The sequence below is a fragment of the Carlito syrichta genome, unplaced genomic scaffold (genome assembly GCF_000164805.1).
Source record: "Carlito syrichta isolate Samal-C Ts95f unplaced genomic scaffold, Tarsius_syrichta-2.0.1 Scaffold306027, whole genome shotgun sequence".
Classification (NCBI taxonomy): domain Eukaryota; kingdom Metazoa; phylum Chordata; class Mammalia; order Primates; family Tarsiidae; genus Carlito; species Carlito syrichta.
In genome coordinates, this window is record NW_007250123.1 from 71900 (window position 1) to 90966 (window position 19067).

Consider the following 19067-nt stretch of genomic DNA (forward strand, 5'->3'; position numbering starts at 1 on the left):
GTAGAATAAATTATTTCAGAATTAAATATAAATTTAAATGCAACAAAGTGACATCTTTTTGAATGTGTGTGACTTACCCGGGAAATGATGTATTTTCAACAGTTTGGAGATTAAATGATATTTAGCTAGGTTTTTGCATTCACAGCAAGCTGTCCGCCTGCAATTTTTTTTCTTTTTTAAATGAAAGAAAATACTTAAAGCTGCTCTGACAGAAGTTTATAATATTTTATATAAACATTCTTAACTGATCTATTTGTAAACATTTTAATGGTAATGGTAATTTTTTTAGCAAACACCCAATCTATTCATAACAAACCACACAGCATTTGATGTTTTCTTCATAAATCAGCTGTACCTAATGCAATTTATTTTTTAAAAGAAATGTTTTTGACTAAACACAGTTTAGAGTTGCTCAGAAATCCACAAATAAGCACCTTATCTCTTTAATGACTTGCTTAGGCTTCTCTATATTTACTGCTTAATGATCGGAAGGATTTAATTTTCAAAGTTTCATTAAAAACCACCCAGAAAGCTGATGGATAGGCAATCGTGATTTGTGATAGAAGATGCGGGAAACCATTAACCTACATAGGTGCCAAGGGGAAAAGTAAACAGAGGAGAGAATACTTTTTTGAAGACAAGTCTCTTCCTATTTGTCATTATTAAACTCCAGAGCATCTGTTCCAAGTTTGATCTTCAGTACGGATATGAGGCATTGCCGTCTGGAAATGAAAGTCTAAGATAAGGAAGGATTCTTAAGAGATCTTCATGAAAAAAATAACCCAGGTTGCCATTTACTGGGAAGGGGAAATCAATACAAAGACCTAGAAACTTGTGGAGAGAGGACATTTTCTAGGGATAGGTCATAGTTTATCAAGCTGCCTCTTTTGCAATGTAATTTACTTGCTAATAAGACCAACTGGCTACACCTGAATACTGTGTTATCATCGAAATGTGATTTTAAAATTCTCTTCTCATTTCTTGTGGGCTTGAGGGTTGCTGGTTCATTCCAAAGCCCCACCCCCACCCCCAGGTCACACGGGGTAGACAAGGTCGATTTGAAAGAAAAGGAATGGTTTTATTACGCCTCTTTATTCCAAAACAAAAAGCATGCCAAGTCCCCACGTGATGCTGCGCGCAGAACATGAAAAGGTATTTAAGAAGCGGGCCTACCGTTCTCATCATCCGACTTATTTTCGTTGTCAGAGTCAGTCAGCGTGAGGGCTGAGTTTTCACGACTGGACAGGCCGGAACTGCGCCTGGATTTTATCCCTCTCCCCCACAGTCTGATGGCGTGTTCTGGGGACATGCCTCCCTCGGTGTCGGAGTCGGCGTCAGACCCTGTGCTCAGGGAGTAGCCCTGGTGAAGGATCCCCATGTCGGAGCAGTAGCCGCTTCGGTGCGGAGAGGGCTCACAGATGCCCAGCTCTGCAAGGGTGAAGTTGGTTCCTAGGGCGACAGTGACAGAGCCACTGATTAACATTGGTGAAATGCTCTGCAAAGTTAAGATTTGTTGTGACAAAAAAGCGGACAGACACCTTTCCCATCCAGGAAATACATCCGATTAGCTATGGTGTATAGAAACAGGTCTTGGAAAAGAGAATTCGGGATATTGAGATAAATTTGAAAAACAAATACTCGAACAAAAGAAAGTAAGGGTGAATCCTGAGACAGAACATGCAGGTTTTATTTTGCAGATTTTTCGGCATTTTGATATGTCTCTAGGTAGCACCATGTAGCAACCCCTCCCAAGAGCAAAAAAAAACCCTCTGAATTTACAATAGCTAATATATACTAAGCACTTACTTGGGCATCTTTTATTCTGCAACTTTCATTTTAAATTTTTTAAAAGTTTGTAACTTTATGAAGATGATATTATAGATGAATATATTGTAGTTTTTATACGTGAGGAAACTGAGAACCAGAGAATTTAAGTGACTTATCCAAGGTCACACATCTCCATGGTAGCAAAACTTGGATCTGATCCCTATGCAGGCTGTCTTCAATGTCATACAACCTTAATGCTCTAATAAATATGAGAGACAGCTAGAAAACCTGGGCGCCTGTCCTAGCTTTTCTTTGGGAACAGTCTCATTTGTGGCAAAGTCTCTTAACTCTGTAAGTTCCATATTTCTTATGGGTAGAATCTGGGCATTAATCTCTTAAAATTCCTCTCAAGATTATTGTGTGCCTCATATGATAATTTATGCCTTTTTTTTCTTTTTAATGAATGCAGTCATGCACCACTTAAATAGAGGGATATGGCCGGGTGTGGAGGCTCACACCTGTATACCAGCACTTCAAGAGGCCAAGGAAGGAGCCCAGGAGTTTGAGACCAGCCTAAGCAGCATAGCTAAACCTCAAGTCCAAAAAATAAAAAAAATAGCTGGGTGTGGTTATGTGCACCTGTAGTCTTAGCTACTCAGAAGGCTAAGGGGGAAGCATCACCTGAGCGCTGGAGTTGGTGAGCCATGGTTGCATCACTATACCCCAGCCAGGGTGACAGAGTGAGATTGTGACTCGGAAAAAAAAGAGAGAGAGAGAGAGAAAGAAAGAGAGGGAGAGAAGAAGGGGATACCTTCTGAGAAATGCATCATTAGGTGATATCCATGGTCAATATAGTAGAGTGTGCTCATATACAAAGCTAGATGGTCTAGCCTATTATAGCCTAGGCTATAGGATATAGCTCATAAGCTACAAACCTGTACAGCTGAATACTATAGGCAATTGCAACATAATGCTAACTATTTGTGTATCTAAATATGAAAAAAGTAAAGTAAAATTATTGTATTATGACCTTACAAGACCACTGTTGTGTATGAGTCTGTCATTGACAGAAACATCATTCTGCTGTGCATGGCTGTATATGTCATATGTTACTGAAATCAGCATTCCAGGGATAAAGAACTAGTTATTTTATTTTTAAATGTTATCAAATAATTTCTCTTTGATAACACTATTTGAAACCACAAGTAGGCTTCACGTATGGAAAGTGAATGCGTGCACATGGGGGCAGGTATGGGCAGACTCATGGTCTGAAGGCAAGCAAAGAGAATAGGCATTTCTTGAACACTTATTCTGCCATGTATCAGGCATTGGGCCCTGCACATTATAGGCTCTACACCATCTAAATCTCCTAATAGCCCAGCAGTCTGAGTGTTGATGTCACCACTTTACAGAGAGGTTAAATCCTGTGTCCAAGGTCACACCCAGGCAAGTGGCAGATCCAGGATTCCCCTATCTCTGCAGATCCCAGGCCTGTGTTCTTTCCACAGGGTCAGCAGTCTCAATCAAAGGGGAACCTGGCAACATTTTTGTACAATTTGTTTAGTTGTGTGCTTTCCTGTTTGCTTTTGTAAAAGACATTTTAAGGTTGCAATGAAAATAGATGGAATCTTATGGTCTACTCTATTGATGTATAAAGCTGATTTAATTTGTCTTTAACCAATTTATGACAATGAAAAAAATACAGAGAAGAAATGTGCTTCTCTGTTAAGAGTGGAGAAAACCTTACATAAACACCCAAGCCAGGATGCAATCACTCTACATATATTCGATACCTTAAGAACATTCCCTATCATGCCTCCAAACTCCTGATGTAACTTGAAACTTTACAATAGTCCCAGGTTTGCTGACTGATATCCTTTTCAGCTTTTATATTAAAAAGCACCAAACCGCTGTTTATATTAGCCTAGTGTGGCTTTAATTTGCAATAGACATATGTCTTTTTAAGTTTTTACTTTCCTGTCTCCACTGCACACTGAACTACCCCAGACTAATTTGGCTGTGTAAGTGGAATCAAACTCAATTCTACACATAATTGTCTCTTCAGAGTGAAACTTATTCATTGGAGAGCTAACCCAAGCACAGATTCCTGTCAGCATGGGGTGATTACCCACTACCTGTGCAGTGAAGAGGGAAGTCCTCTCCGCCATCAGCACAGTGCTAAGTGTTGCTGTTTATTCCCTGAGCACGGTTTATCATGCTGTCTGAAATTCTCTGCCCGGTGTATTCTATTGCAGTTTGCATCCTTGGTAATTAGGTATAGTCCCATAATTGTACACTAAAATGTATATTTCAGTCTCAGCAATCTGTAAAATATAGGCACTGAGTTCATATATATATATGATATTATAAGACTTATCTCTCTATTGTTGCTATTCTCATTCTTAAGTAATTAGAAAAAGTCATTTTATATTAATATTATTCCATCTTGTCTACAGAGTGCAGATTCCTTCTGTCATGAAATACATTGTTTCATTTTCCCGCAATAAATGAAAACAACCCAAATGTTTTTATTACACATGTGAGAATTTGGGGCTACATAATTCCATTTAAAATGGAGTAGGTATATATTAAGGCAACTTTCCTGATGATTTTCCCACATTTCATTATCTAGAACCACATTCAGAGCACCCCATGTGCAGGTTGATCTGGTGCTAGGTATAACAGTGGGCCTAGGCCATGGGACGCCATGGAATGTATACAGTACCTATTCTTTAGTTAACATATTTACTTGATGATAAGAAATTACAATAGTATTTTTTAATGCTAAAACAAACCTGAGATCTTTATAAATCGGGTAAAATGTGCATACATTTAAAAAGTAACCACAGTGTTAGAAGAGAAAAAGTGTACTTGAGTTTCAGCTTCAAGTTTATAGCCCCCAAACCACAGAGAAGCAGCATTGTAAAGAAAACTGGAAGTACTATACTGAATTCACCAGGAAAAGGTAAATGAGTAAGTTCACACTGGCTTATAGAAAGATTAAAATTGATTTCTCAAAAGATTACTTTCTAAATTCATCTTCATGTTCCAACAGGACCACCCTTCCCCTATGCAATTCTTTTCCCACAATTCTTAGTTTGATATCTTTCTGTCCTCCACTAAGTCAAAGAATAGAAACCTCATTCTACGCACCCGAGACAGGTTCTGGACCAAACCTTTCCCAGGTCTGTGGACTTAACCTAGGAAGCTGGTGTGCCATTAACACAGTAGTGAGGAAAAAAAATCTGGCCTGTCATGTATTAAATCATTCAACAGATATTTATTGTTCCTAGTGCTGTGCTAGACCTTGGGGATATAACAGTGAGCATTATAAAAATACAGTCTATGACATTTACAGTCTAATCAGGAAAGATATTAATCAAAGAATCACATAAACAAAGTACAATCTATACAGTGATAAATACAATATAGGAAAAGGACAGGAAGTCACGGGAGGTCATCTAGTGTTCCAACTATTGTGCTTTCAGTTTGTTCACCAGATGTTCACCTAGTGAAGGGTGAATACTTCATAGGACTGGGAGTTTACTCCATTGCAAAGCTATAATACCCCTCTCAGTTCACTCATAACATACCCAATTTCTCCAAACATACCCCTATATGGATTGTTTTCAGACCGTTGTTTTCTACATAGTTAATCTCACAGCACGAAGTCCCACCTTTTGACATAGACTTCTGCCCAGAATGTAAAATAGTGTGGGGGAATTTAAAATACCAGGTCAACTTGTTGTTTTGCACTTACTTTGCTTATTGATAGAAGACTGATTTTTCTCTAATTCATCTTGTATGTCTTTATTAAGCTCCATGGCAACTTTGAATGGAAGAGAGGGACTAGTCATTGCGTGATTCTCCAAGCTAAGAGTTCTAGTGGAAAGCAGTCAACACTTCACTTCTTCTTTACTATCTTGCAGAAGGATAAACAGGAGAAACAATATTTCTGTATGCACAGAACATACTTTTGTTATTTATCCTTTGCCTCCAACCTCCCTGATATCACTGATTAAAGTAGATGTAGAGGATGTGCCAACTTACTTCTTTTCAGGTATGTGTTTTACGACTATTGCCAATAAGTCACCCACTGTTGCCCCATATGATGTTATTGAGGCCAGAGTCAATATTTTTACAGATAAATTATTACACAAAATATGGTATTCACATGGTGCAATTTTAGTATAATTTAAGGTTGAGAAATAATGTTAATGTCTAAAAACGTTTAGGTGGTCAGGATAGGGGAATACAAATCTTTGAAAATAACTCTCTTGATGAATCTCTCTGGTCTTACATTGTCTTTTCCTTGATCATAACCTCAGTGTATAACCCAGGTCCTCTTCACAACTTTTTTCAAGTGAAATCTTGCAGTAGATATCAAGAGTCATCTTCTGATTCACTAATTCTATTTAGGACACAATTCTAAGGAAATATATGTCCATGCATTGTGATCATGGCTTTATTTTCTAAGTTTTCACCAACTTCTCACACTTTGAAATAACCTTTAACTAGAAGAAGCCCATATGTAGTTAAGTCAGAATTATCATGTCATGATAATACCAGGATATACAAATAGCACTGAAAATGTCAGCATTGGAACAGATTTTCTACTATGAGGGCAAGAAGATAAAAGTTAACTGTAGTAAGGGAAGAGTACAGTAAAGAAAACTTTTATTATCTAAATGTTTATCCAAGTCCCCTAAATTTTAGAGAATAAATTTTATACAGAGAAGTAAAAATTGTAATAACATGAAAATAGTTACTAATGACCACTTATAAAATTAATCCCCACCCATTCCTGCCCACTTATTACTAGCATCTCTTCTCATACCAACCACCATATCAATGTCTAGGTCATGAGTTATTTGCTGATAACAGAAAGTAATATGGTGCCAATCTGAGATTAAATTGTAAAGCTTATGAAGATGCAGATTTTCCTGAAGTCAAGAAGTGTGACATGAAAATTAAGTCAATTAATAAGTGAAAATAGAAATGGTGTTGGCATGGTGATGGGAATTTCAAAAGTTAAAGATTTGACCAATTTCTGGTTCTGAAATTGAAACCAAAATAGAGTGTTCTGCTTCTCTCTACTCCTCCCTTTAAGTACAGGTAAATATCTGGGGCCTTTCATACAAAAAACACATAAGCATACTCTAAAAATGGAAGAGGAGAAGGCAGACCCATTAGGGTCCTGAATCCTGGGGAGCTACATGGTGGTGAGTTCCCTGTGTTTTATTTTTGCCTCATACGCTCCAGACCTGGTGCTAGAGACACCTGCAAATTGGAAATACCAGCAGACAAAATAAGTCCAAAATACACTCTGCTGTAATAATAGCTCCCACCCCTACACCTCCACAAATACATCAGGATAAAATTTAAAAAGATCAAGTGGTGAGTCAGAACTTTCATCCTTACCTAGTGGTCATGAGCCTCCCCTAACTCTCCCAAAATGGTTTCAGTGGAGGCCATGAGGGGATTCCAGACTTCCATTCCAAGTCCTCCCTCTCCCTGCTGATGGTAGAGGAGGCTGAATGTTAAATATAATTTTGCCACCATCAGAAGAGGAATTGTGGGGAACGGTAAGGAGGTGCTATTCCCTCTTAGCCAGGTTGGTGTCTGCGGAGGCTTACTGGAGGCTTACTAGACCCAACTCTACCCAGCAGCAACGAGGCAACCTTCTTCTACCCTGCCTTCACTCCTGCCTCGCCAAGGTTGGCTAAGTGGCCTTTCACCGCCCCCCAGCTGTCAAGACAGTGTCTCACTTTTTCCATTGGCTCAGCGTCAGAAGAGGCTTACCAAAACAGAAGATTTAAAGAAAATCCAGAGTTTCATAACATAATACTTCAATTGGTCAGGATATTAAAAAAAAAAATCGCTGATCATGCCAAGTACCAGGGAAATCTCAACTTGAATGAAGAATGATAATTATTTAAATAAAAGGTTAATGAGAAGCCCTTAGGAAAATGAATGAACCCATCAAATATTTTTTGCAAAAAATTACCCTCTATGATCATGTTGCAAAATGCAAGCCTCAAGTGAAAAATGTAATATTGTACAATCACATAATGTTGCCACAAAATGTGTATTATGTCCCATCCCCAAATGGTTATTCTTTATCATTTGGAAAACATATACATAGCTGAAATAATATATAGTAGTGAATGTAAACTGAAATATATTTTTGATAATCAGTTTTTTAATCAAGATCAAGTTGCAGTAAATTATTCTTACTATTTAATGTGAAATACTGGTTCTCTTAAACATTGATTCTTTTTTTAAGTGGCATTTTTCTAGGATCATTTATCCTAAAACAAAGAGAATCTCTTGTAAACAAACAAGGCCACTTTTCTAAAGCAAAGATTAGTCCATATATTTTGAAGTTAGGAATGAATATGAAATCCACATTTTTCTAACAGGTATTTAAGAAAAAGATAAAAATTATAATAATGTAGTTCTTTTTATTATAGTAATTGAAGTAATTTGACCTGATGCCTTAAGCTTTTGCCAAATAGAATGTTATTAAGAAAAATGTGGCAATTATAAGTGATGCAATATAATTTTTTGTTTGATTAGTTAAAATGCAAAGCCAAATTATCTTATATTTAATATAACTATCTTATATTTAAATGTTAAACAATTGTAGATGGATGTTAGCTAGACAATTTATCAATCCAAAATGATTACCATCATTATCTAAAACATTGTTTTCATGTAAATATGAAAATTACTTATTTGTGCATGCAATGACCACAATTTTGAAAACCACTGAAGGAACTACTTCTGAATTCTAATGTTTTATGCTTATATATACACTAAAATTCCTCACATAAACTCTTTTAATGCTCTTTTAAAGTTCATCTGTTTTTACATATTTAGATATTTTTCCAAAATGTTGATAAAACTGATCACCAAAAATCCCAGGCTTAAAAGAACAGAGTAAGTGTACATGCATTATTATTCATAAAAATTTAAGTCAAATATTTATATTTTAAAATGCACTTTAAGAATCACAATTTTTTACATATGACATCTAAAATGTTAATATTTTGATATCCCTAAACTTTTAGACTAGTTATTTTAATCTATGTGAATGTCTGTTATGTCAAAACTTCAACAATTTGTAAATAGAAGCATTTCAATGTAAGTAAGCACATTCCAAATTAAGGAAACACCAATATGGCTAAGTGAGGAAAGGAAAATTCCCAGTCTCCTAGGTTTTCCTGTAGGTTATATAACTTTCAAGGAGAAAGGTGAATGTGACATTCCCCTCTGATGTAGTGGCATTTTCCCATTCCAATATGAACAAAGCCCAATTTGGAAAACCCCAAAGCAGACACAACAAAAGGTTCTGCTAAACAACTGGCAGTTCATAAATAAAAATGAAATGTACAGGAACTTAGCTAGGCTGAAGATTGTCTTCTACTGATGAAAATTCTTAACAAGATTGAAAATCAATTCCAATATGAAAAACTATACCAATCAGTTATCCTATGTGAGAGCATTACAAATGTGTACATTCATCTGACCATGTGAGACTCTCCTTTTCAAAACAATTTTTTTAATCAGAGTGAGAGCTAAAGATAGAGACAGAGGGGAGAGAGAGAGAGAGAAAGAGAAGAGGAAGGGACAGTATAGTGAGTTAGCTGCAACGGTCTAGCTGTTATGTGTTTGCAAATGGCTGCAACACGAGCTTACATTTACTGAGGGCTTCATAATGTGGCAGGCACTGTTCTAAAAGTTTTTTTATAGTTTCCTAATTATTTAGAAAAGCCACCCTGTAAAATAGTCACCACATAGCCTGGAGTTAAGAGAGAGCAGTTTTTAGAATGTCTGTTTTAAAAATACTTGTTAACTATATAGTCTTAGAATTAATTGCTTCTTTTGAGTTCATTTACTCATTTATCAAATAGTTTTAAAAATAGCACCTACCTTCATAAGGTTGGTATGATTATTGAATTAGATAAAGCAGGTAAATGTGTTGAGAACATTGCCTACCACAGAGTAACCACAAGACAAATGTAGCTATTATGATGATCCTCAGTTTACAGAGGAAGAAACGTCCTATATTTTTTCTATTATAGAATTATCAATGTTTGCTATTTTTTTTCTTGAGTTGATTTGGAAAGTTCTGGAGCAATACTTTTTTAAGGAATTTGACAATTTCATCTAAGCTTTCAATTGGGTTGGCATAAATACAATGGGGTAGCCATGCAGTTTTGAGTCTTTTAAAATTTCTGCTAGATTTGTAGAATGCTATCTTTATTTTCATTACTAATTTATTTGTGCCTCCTTCTTTTTTTAATTTCTGGATTGGTTTCACCAATAATTGTTTTTGTCTTTCAAAAAAGCAAAGTTCTTCTTTTCTGACTCTATCTACTGTCTGTATATGTTTTTTTAGTTTATTAATTCAACTCTGATGTACAAAAATGATCTTATTTGAGTTTATTCAACTATTACTTTCTATACCTTTAAGATTTGATATTTTATGTCTTTATGTTCATTTCTTCCTTTTTGTTATAAGCATTTCAAGCAATACATTTTAAACATTGCTACTAATTTGCTGTTTGCCTGTCATTAATAATTGAAAGATACATATTGAAATTTCTTGCTATGATAAGTGTTTCTCACTAGAGTTTTACCAATGTTTATGCTCTATGTCTATTTAAAATCATTTAGCAGGCACATATAGGTTTAGTATTAATATAGCTGCCTAATAAATTGAACATTTTGCCATCATTAGTGACTCAATCTCTAATAAAGACTTTTAAAGTAACATATGATTTCTAATATAAATAGTGTTTTACAGGAAATTTGTTCATTTCATCTAAATTATCATAAGTTTATGACACTATCCTTTGATTATGTATAAGATCTATAATATATTCTTTCTTTCACTGCTGATTTGAGAAACTTGTGTATTCTCTCTTTCTGTCTTGATCATACTTGCTGGAGGATTATTATCTTTTTTAAGACCAGCTGTTGGTTTTATTTTCTCTCATTGTTTGTTTTCTATTTCTCTAATTTCTTTTATCTTGCTTATTTACTTATCTTTACTTACTTTATCTGTATCCCACAAACTAGAATATATTGTGCATTCACAATTATTCATTTCCAAATACTTTCTAATTTCTCATGTGTCTATTTGACCCATGGGTTACTTAGAAGTGTGTCATTTCATATCAGGAACTTCTCTGTTACTGATTTTCTACTTTAGTACTTAGTGGACAGAAAAGAAACTCTTAGGATTTTCCTTAATGAGACTTATTTTGAAGCCTAGCATATAGTATTTATTGCAGAATGCTCCCTTGAGATATAGTGTGATTCTAGTGTGGTCTTGAGTGTAGTGTCCTAAAAATGCCTATTAGGTCAAGGGGTTTGACAATGCTGTTCAAATTCTCTATACCCTTACTGATATTTTTTGGTCTAGATGTTCTATCAGTTACTGAGAAGAAAGTTACATTTGTAATTATGTTTTTTCCCTTTCTCCTTTATTTTTTGTCAGTTTTACACTCCCTTTCCCTCAACCTCTCTCTCTCTTTCCTTCCGCTATACTCCCCTCAATCCCGCCCCCATAAAACTATATTATTAGGCAAGCAGACTTTTATGTCTCTAGGGTGAATTGACCCCTTCATTAGTTTGGCATGCTCATCTTTTTCTCTGTTAATACTCATGGTATTGATGTCTAATTTGCTTCATACAAAATAGTCAAGCCTGCTTTCTTATTTTTACTATAGACATGTAATGCATAACATGTAATGCAGCTATTTCCAATCACTTACAACTTTTCTATGTCTTTATATTTAACATACGTTTTTTGTAAGCAGCATATAAATAGCTACTTGCTATTTAAGTAATCTGACAATCTGTGTCATTTAATTAGTATACTAGTTCACATATATTTAATGTAATTATTGACATAGCTAGATTTAGATTTATCATTTGTCATTTATTTGTCCTTTCTTTCTCATCTCTGTATTTCTTTTCCTACTTTTTGATGAGTTTACACATTTTAAACTTTTCATTTAAAATTTTATAGGCTCTTTGGCTATCTTTTCACATACTTTCTAGTAGTGCTTTAGGGACTACACTATATTTGCTGCATAAGTCTATTCAGAATTTTAATTTTACTTGATATATGCTGTGTCTCTAATTTCTTTAAATTAATGGATTCTTAATTTAAAAAATTTTTAGACATTGCCTTTTTAATAAATTTACTCACTTCCATACTCTTTATTCTCTTCACAAATTAAGTAGATCTTATGCTATCCTTTTTCTCTCTTAATATCTCCGTTATATTTTAATATATTTTCTCTCTGTGCTGTTTCTTGCTTTTTTTTGTAATTAATTTTTTCCAGTTGACTAATTCTTTCTTTAATTATACCTGATCCCATATTCATGTAATATGCTGGACTTTTAAAAAATTTCAGTGATATGTATTTTATTTGTAATATTGGTATTGTTTTTCAAGTGTTGCTGTTCACTTTTACAATTATAAAATTAGTTGATAGCATATATCTGACAAATTTTAATGTTTTAGAATTTTAAAGGTAAAAATCAATTGTTTATTGATTGATCACCCTTACTTATGAAGGTCTGTTTTCTTACATACTTAATTGTATTTGATCTTAGATCATGTTGGTTTATTTTTTATTTTCAAAAATCACAAGGACCTAAACTGAGGATTCTTGCCTCCCGAAAAGATTTTTATTTTCTTCTGTCCAGGCCATGTGGTACTAGCAACCACATACCTCTTTTCACATTTCAGTTAACTGTAGGAATTTTGTTTCTTGTTGTTTTTTCCCAAGTCTAAGGTCAAGTTCCCCAACTGTAGTTCTGATACCAGTCTTTGCGCTTGATGAAAACCTACTGTGGGCTTGCAATTAAATGCTCACATTTCTGACTTTAGTTTATTTTTCTTATTTTGTTTCTCTTTTTCGGTTGCCTAGGGATTTCTCATGCTTACTGTGAGGACTATTTTGCTGTTATTATTTCAATCAAACAATTTAATATTCCTATTTCAAATTTTTCACTTGTAAAATAAGGGAATAGTAGTACATACATTGTATGGTCATTGTGTCAATTAATATTCATGTAGTGTGTGTGTGTATGTGACAAACACACACAAAACAAGAAGTGAACAAATATTAGCTATTATTATTCACGTTATTATCATTATTATTTTACTAGCAAGAGTAAAACTACAAAATGATAGGCAATGAAATGAGAGTCCATTTTAAATAAATTCTATCGCAATATAAATGAAAGGCAGTATCTAGTTAAGCTGTAAATATTAGATATATTTAATGTTTATTCTATTAAGTAATGTAATATCTTACTTTCTCAAAAAATACAAAAAGTATGATATATCAGTCGCAAAGGAAAGGCGCATGACATTTGCGTTTGCAGCACTCATCAAGGTCCCTGTTTCTACCATGCACTTGATGTTCTGAAAACACTCTGGCTTTCCTATCACAGAAGAATTATTCTAAATCTCAACAGTTAATTAACTCATCTACAATCTGACATCTAGTGAGATGGAGGGACCACAGTTTATCACCAGGTGAATATACGAGTATGTATAGCAGAGCTTTTGCCTCAGTAACTAACGAGACTCTATATTAGGACCACAAATGTGTGTGGGGAAGTGTTAATAATATACTCTTGTTTGTAAAACAATTCTTTTAAATAATTTGCTTCATCACCAATTACTGTTAGGATTTAGCTACTTGTCTAAAACCATATAAAGCCTCCAGCCATCGAGCTTAGAAAAAATTGCAAGACCATAGTTTCCTAGTACCAGTTAGCATCCATTAAACAGGCAGAGGATAATTGAAACTGAGTCAAGAGTTCTCCTTTTCTTCCTTTCCCACCTTGCTTCCTGTGTTCCAAACACATGTTTTAGGTTACAAATCCATGTAAAGCCTTAATTACACTTAGCATCTGGCAGCTGTTGACTTACAGAGAGTTGTTGAGTCACACAACGAAAGTCAAAAAGGAGTTCAGGAATAGAAGGCAGAAGCTGGCTCAATAGTGTAAAATAAAAAAATCTTATGTCATCACAGCTGAAATACTACACCATCAGCACCGATATATACATGATGTGAGTGATGCTGTAACTAATCAGTTTCAGCAGTGCCAAAGACTAATTCTCCACTAAAATACATCATTCTCCGTGTGGTTAGAGTCATAAGCCAAAGGACCTTACAACCATTACTATCAACACTTGATGGATGGATTCACTTATAATAGAGACAACAGCTTCATGGGCTTTTCAGCATATCCACAGGCATCAATGATGACTTTTTGAAAAACAAGGTCTTCACATTATCCACTCAAAACCATTGACAGAGTTAGATGTGTTAAATAATTTCATTCATCTATTACTTATCACTATAATCTTTTGGAAGAAATAAGTCTCCTGAGAAAGTGGCAAAAAGAAGTGCAAACCTATAACATTGACCATCACTTGACACACAATGGCAATTTTATGAGTAGAGAATTATTAGAAATAATAGATTGGTGTTAATAAGGATAGATGTCAAATGACCCATGACAACACAAAAACACAATAAGAAAAATATTATGAGTGCTATATGTTGTGTATAGATACATATGTAGTAACAGGACAAATTTGAACTGGAAAAATATACAGTAATTTTTTTTTTAGATTAGGAAATATAGTTTACTTAGAAAGTAAATTTGAGAGAGAGAAAGAGGAGCTTCACTTCCCCAAGGTAGGGGAGGGGACCAAAGTCAGGAAACATGGCCTGGGTCAGAGAGCACATGGCCACCCATAGCTTAGCAAGGCAATGATACTACAGTAAATTTTTAACACTAATTAATTTGAAGATGGAGGGAAAAGAATGCTATTAGAAAGAAAAGGATTTGAGGCAAATTTGACAAAATCTTAACACTTGTTAATTACAAGGGATGATGAATATTGCTTACTTTCTGTATTTTTTTGTAATTTCAAGTTTTTTAATTAAATGTTTATAAAAATAAAAATCTTGCATAAATCTATCTTTATTTCATACTTTAAGATATTTATGATATCTGACTGGATGTGATGGCTCACACCTGTCATCCCAGCACTTTGGGAGGTCAAAGCAGCAGGAGGATCACTTGATATCAGGAGTTCAAGACCAGTCTGGGCAACATAGCGAAATTCTGCCTTTAAAATAATTAATGAATGAATGAATTACAAAATTAAAATATTTGTGATAACATAATTTTTTTGTATTATGTCACATCACTCAGCACTTTCCTGTTCATGTTTAAATTAAACTACATAGGAATATCTATTTGTATGTTTTTTAAAGTGCCATTCAATCTGGAATAAAGTTATGAAGCAAAAGTACATGGACCAAACCATGATATGACTGATATACTACCAGGAAACCCATGCATTTTTCTCCCTAGATGAGAGACCATATATCTGTGTGGTTAAGAATATTCTAGAAGCAAATGCCCCAGTATTTGAATTCCTATTCCACCACTTATGGTATGATCATGTGCAATTTAATTAAACTTCTTGTATGGCCAACATTAATAAAATAAATAACAACAGATGCTGGTGAGGATGCGGAGAAAAGGGATCATTCTATGCTGCTGGTGGGAATGCAAACTGGTGCAACCTTTTTGGAAGATAATGTGGCAATTTCTGAAAGAACTAGAAATTGAACTTCCATACGACCCAGCAATCCTCCCTATTGGGAATATACCCGGAGGAACTCAAGTCATTTTACCAAAAAGATACCTGCACATGCATGTTTGTTGCAGCTCTATTCACAATAGCAAAAATATGAAACCAACCATACTCTCCATCGAAGCTGGATTGGATTAAAAAAATTGGTACATATATACAATGGAATATTATGCAGCCATAAAGAAAGACAAACATAAGGACTTTGCAGCAACTTGGATGGATTTAAAGTCTATCATACTCAGTGATCTATCACAGAAACAAAGAACAGAGTACTATAAGTTCTCACTCATAAGCAGACCTTGAACAATTATCATAATACTGTAAGAAAGGGATTGGCAGTAGTGGGAAACTGTCAGGGAAGGGAGGGCACACCTTATCAACAAGAATACCTGCATAATGAACACATATACCTAACCCTGAATTGTACCCTACAGCTTTAAAATAAAAAAAAATTAAACCTCCTCTTATCTACACAATAAGTTTAATAATATCTGTGCTCACAAAACTATAGAGATGAGTTATCTAATGACCAGAAAACACATAACAGTGTCTTTAGAATAGGAAATACTGAATAAATGATTTAGAAAATAATGTACAGTAGTAGTTGTAGTAGAAACGCAGCAGAACCGGTGACAGAAATTTTCAGGTCCTCATTACTGTAATCAACATTCATTCATAACATACATTACCCCATACCACGAATGAAGAATTCAGGCAGAAAGACAGTTGAGTATATAATACATAGAGGAGCCATAACTCCTAACAGGATGGGACTCTATAGCTAGCAGAACAAAGGTAAAGAGCCCAATTTGTTCAAGCATGCATGCATCCATTCATTTGACCAATATTTATTGGTACTAAGTGCTAAGCCTTGTTCTCAGGGATTGGGGTCAGCAAACAAAAAGATCAAGATCTCTTCCCTAATGGAGCTTATATTTTGGCTGAGATGAATAGACAATAGTTAACATAATGAATAAGTATGTAGTATCTTAAAAAGTGGTAAGTGCTACAAAAAGAAAAATGAGAAAGTTGAGTAGTGCAAGACCATTTGTAAGTATTGAATAATTTGATCCAGAAAAGCTCACTGAAAGGTGTTATTTAAGAAAATACGTAAGCTGACTTAAGTCATCCTGTCTCTTTTAATTAGTGGGACAACATAAGTCATTATAGGCAACTTCTTGGTCCTTCTTCAGTCTTCCAAAATATCTCCCAGAATCCAGTTGAGGAAGTTAGTATTGGTTATACCTGGAGCATGAGGAAACCCTCAGTGCAAAGGTACCAGGAAAGAGCATGCCTGGCATGTTTTAGGAGCAGCAAGGAGAACACTGTGGCTGAAATGAAGGGACCAAGGGTACAATCTAAGAGAAGGTATAAGAGAGTTAGTTAGAGAGTGAGCTGGGTCCAATATGAATTTGTGGGTGATTAAAAGACCTTGGTTTCTCCTCAGAGCAAAATGGGAAGTCTTTGCATTGTTTTGGGTGAGAGAGATGACATCATCTAATTCACACATTTAAATGATTGTTCTTCTGAGATTAGCTGCAATGAGTAGTAAAGGAATGTGGCAAAATAGAATCAAGGAGACCACTTTAAATGCATTTATAGAAGATGATTACAGTCCATCTGGATGGAAACAGTTAAATGGTGGGCAGTCTTGGCATTTGCTGATGGGTAACATGTAGGGTATGGTAGAGAGGGGTCAGATGTGACATCAACATTTTTGGACAGAAAACTAGAAGGAGTGAGCTACCATCTATTGAGATATGGAAAGCTACCAGAAGAGGTGTGTGTGTGTGTGTGTGTGTGTGTGTGTGTGTGTGTGTGTGTGCGCGCACACACATGCATGCAGAAGATAAGGATTTCAGTGTTAGACATGTTGACTTTGCACTGTATATTTGATATACAAGTGAAAATGCTGATCAGGTAGCTGATAATGTAAGAGACAGGTCTGATACAAGAGATATAGATTTGGGAGTCACTGGCATATAGATGCTATTTAATGTCTGGGAACTGGAGAAGATCACCCATTTGGAAAACTGATAGATAGAAAAGAATACCAAGGACTGAGTCCCGGGTCACTTTCATATTAAAGAGTATGGAACCAAGAGGAGAAAGCAGTAAAGGAGATGAAAAGAGCAACCAGTGCAGTGGAGGAAAGCCACAAGTGCATGGAAGAATAGAATCTAACCAAAGAAAGCATATTAAAGAGGAGGGAGTGATTAACTGTTTCAAAAGCTGATAATAGGCCATTAAGAAGAGAATCAAGAATGGACAATTATGATGTAGCAACATAGTAATCATTGGTGACCTCGACAAGAACAATTATGTGGGGTGGATATGTGACAGTCTGATTGGATTGTATTTATGAGAAAATTTGGAGAGAGAAATTCAAGGCAATAAACTAGACAGCTCTTCTGATTTGCTGCAAAGGATAGTAAAGGAATGGGGCGGTAACTGGTGGAAGAAGTAGATGAATAGAAGTTAGGGGAAAGAATAGCAACTCTGTGTGCTTGTAGGAATGAAAGAATGGTTTGTTTAGGAGACAGAGATGGGAGAATTCTTGGAGCCACCTCGACTAGTGGGACTGCGATCTTGCACACAGGTGGAAGTTTCACCTGGGATAAGTGGTTGTTACTTGATAGTGACAGGCAGTAAGGTTAAGTATGTGGATGCAGATGCTGGGAGTATGTAGGTTGTAAGTGTGATTTGGGAATTTGCTTCTGATTGAGGAGGTGCTCAAGGTTTAGGAGCAAGCAGAGGGAATGAAGTTGACATCTAGAAGAATGAGAGATTGCATAGATCAGACAGTTTAGCATAATTGCAAAGCAGAATTCAGGGACTACTTGAATTTAACAACTATCAAAAACTTATGAGAACAAATTTTTTATTGTATACATATAACATTGAACTAAGCCTGCCTTGATTCACATGAAAACAACTAAATTTTGGTGACTATGTTGAGTTTTTTAAAAATGAGACAATACAAAATGCAATGCAGAAACATTATCCCTATAAAGGATAACTCTTCTGTCAGGGGGAAAAAAATTAGAGAAATTAGGGCTATGTGTTATATGCAGACCATAGTATTCCCAAAGCATAAGTTATAACTATACATTCTGAATATATAGCAAGTAATTAATATTATATCACAAGTTTCTAAAGACAGGAGATCTGTTTCTCAAAACATTAAAATTCACATTTCTAGAATCATAAGTGAATGCAACAAAAACATGTCAGCTTCAACAGGGTTTCCTTCCAGAGTTCACTTATCCATTAGGTACAAGAGGCGTGGTATTATAGGGCCCATAAAACTTTTAGATGCTCATAAAAATAAACTTTAATTACTTTTAAAATAAGAAAAAAATACAGTTTTAGATTGACAAGAATGTTTTACCATATAACAGTAATATATTTATCTTTATATCAAGTCCGTTGCAGAATATAATCTTAATTTTTTATGGAGAAAGTGATAGACAAAGGCAAAGATGCCTTGGGCCCACGAATGTTCTGATACAACCCAACTTCCTCCATGAAATCCTCACATGTGAAAGGCCAAAGTTACTACAAATCAGAACACCCACCTCCTCAAAGG

General features: G+C 35.1%; 1 protein-coding gene across 1 annotated transcript in view; it reads right to left on the bottom strand.

Moving 5' to 3' along the window:
* Positions 1 to 1156: 1156 nt before the first annotated feature.
* Positions 1157 to 19067, bottom strand: part of LOC103265244 (teneurin-2-like) — an 84346-nt gene continuing 66435 nt past the window's right edge. The window contains exon 2 of the mRNA XM_008062940.1: positions 1157 to 1449. Within this exon, the coding sequence (XP_008061131.1) occupies positions 1157 to 1449 (293 nt within the window). The remainder of the gene's footprint in view (positions 1450 to 19067) is intronic.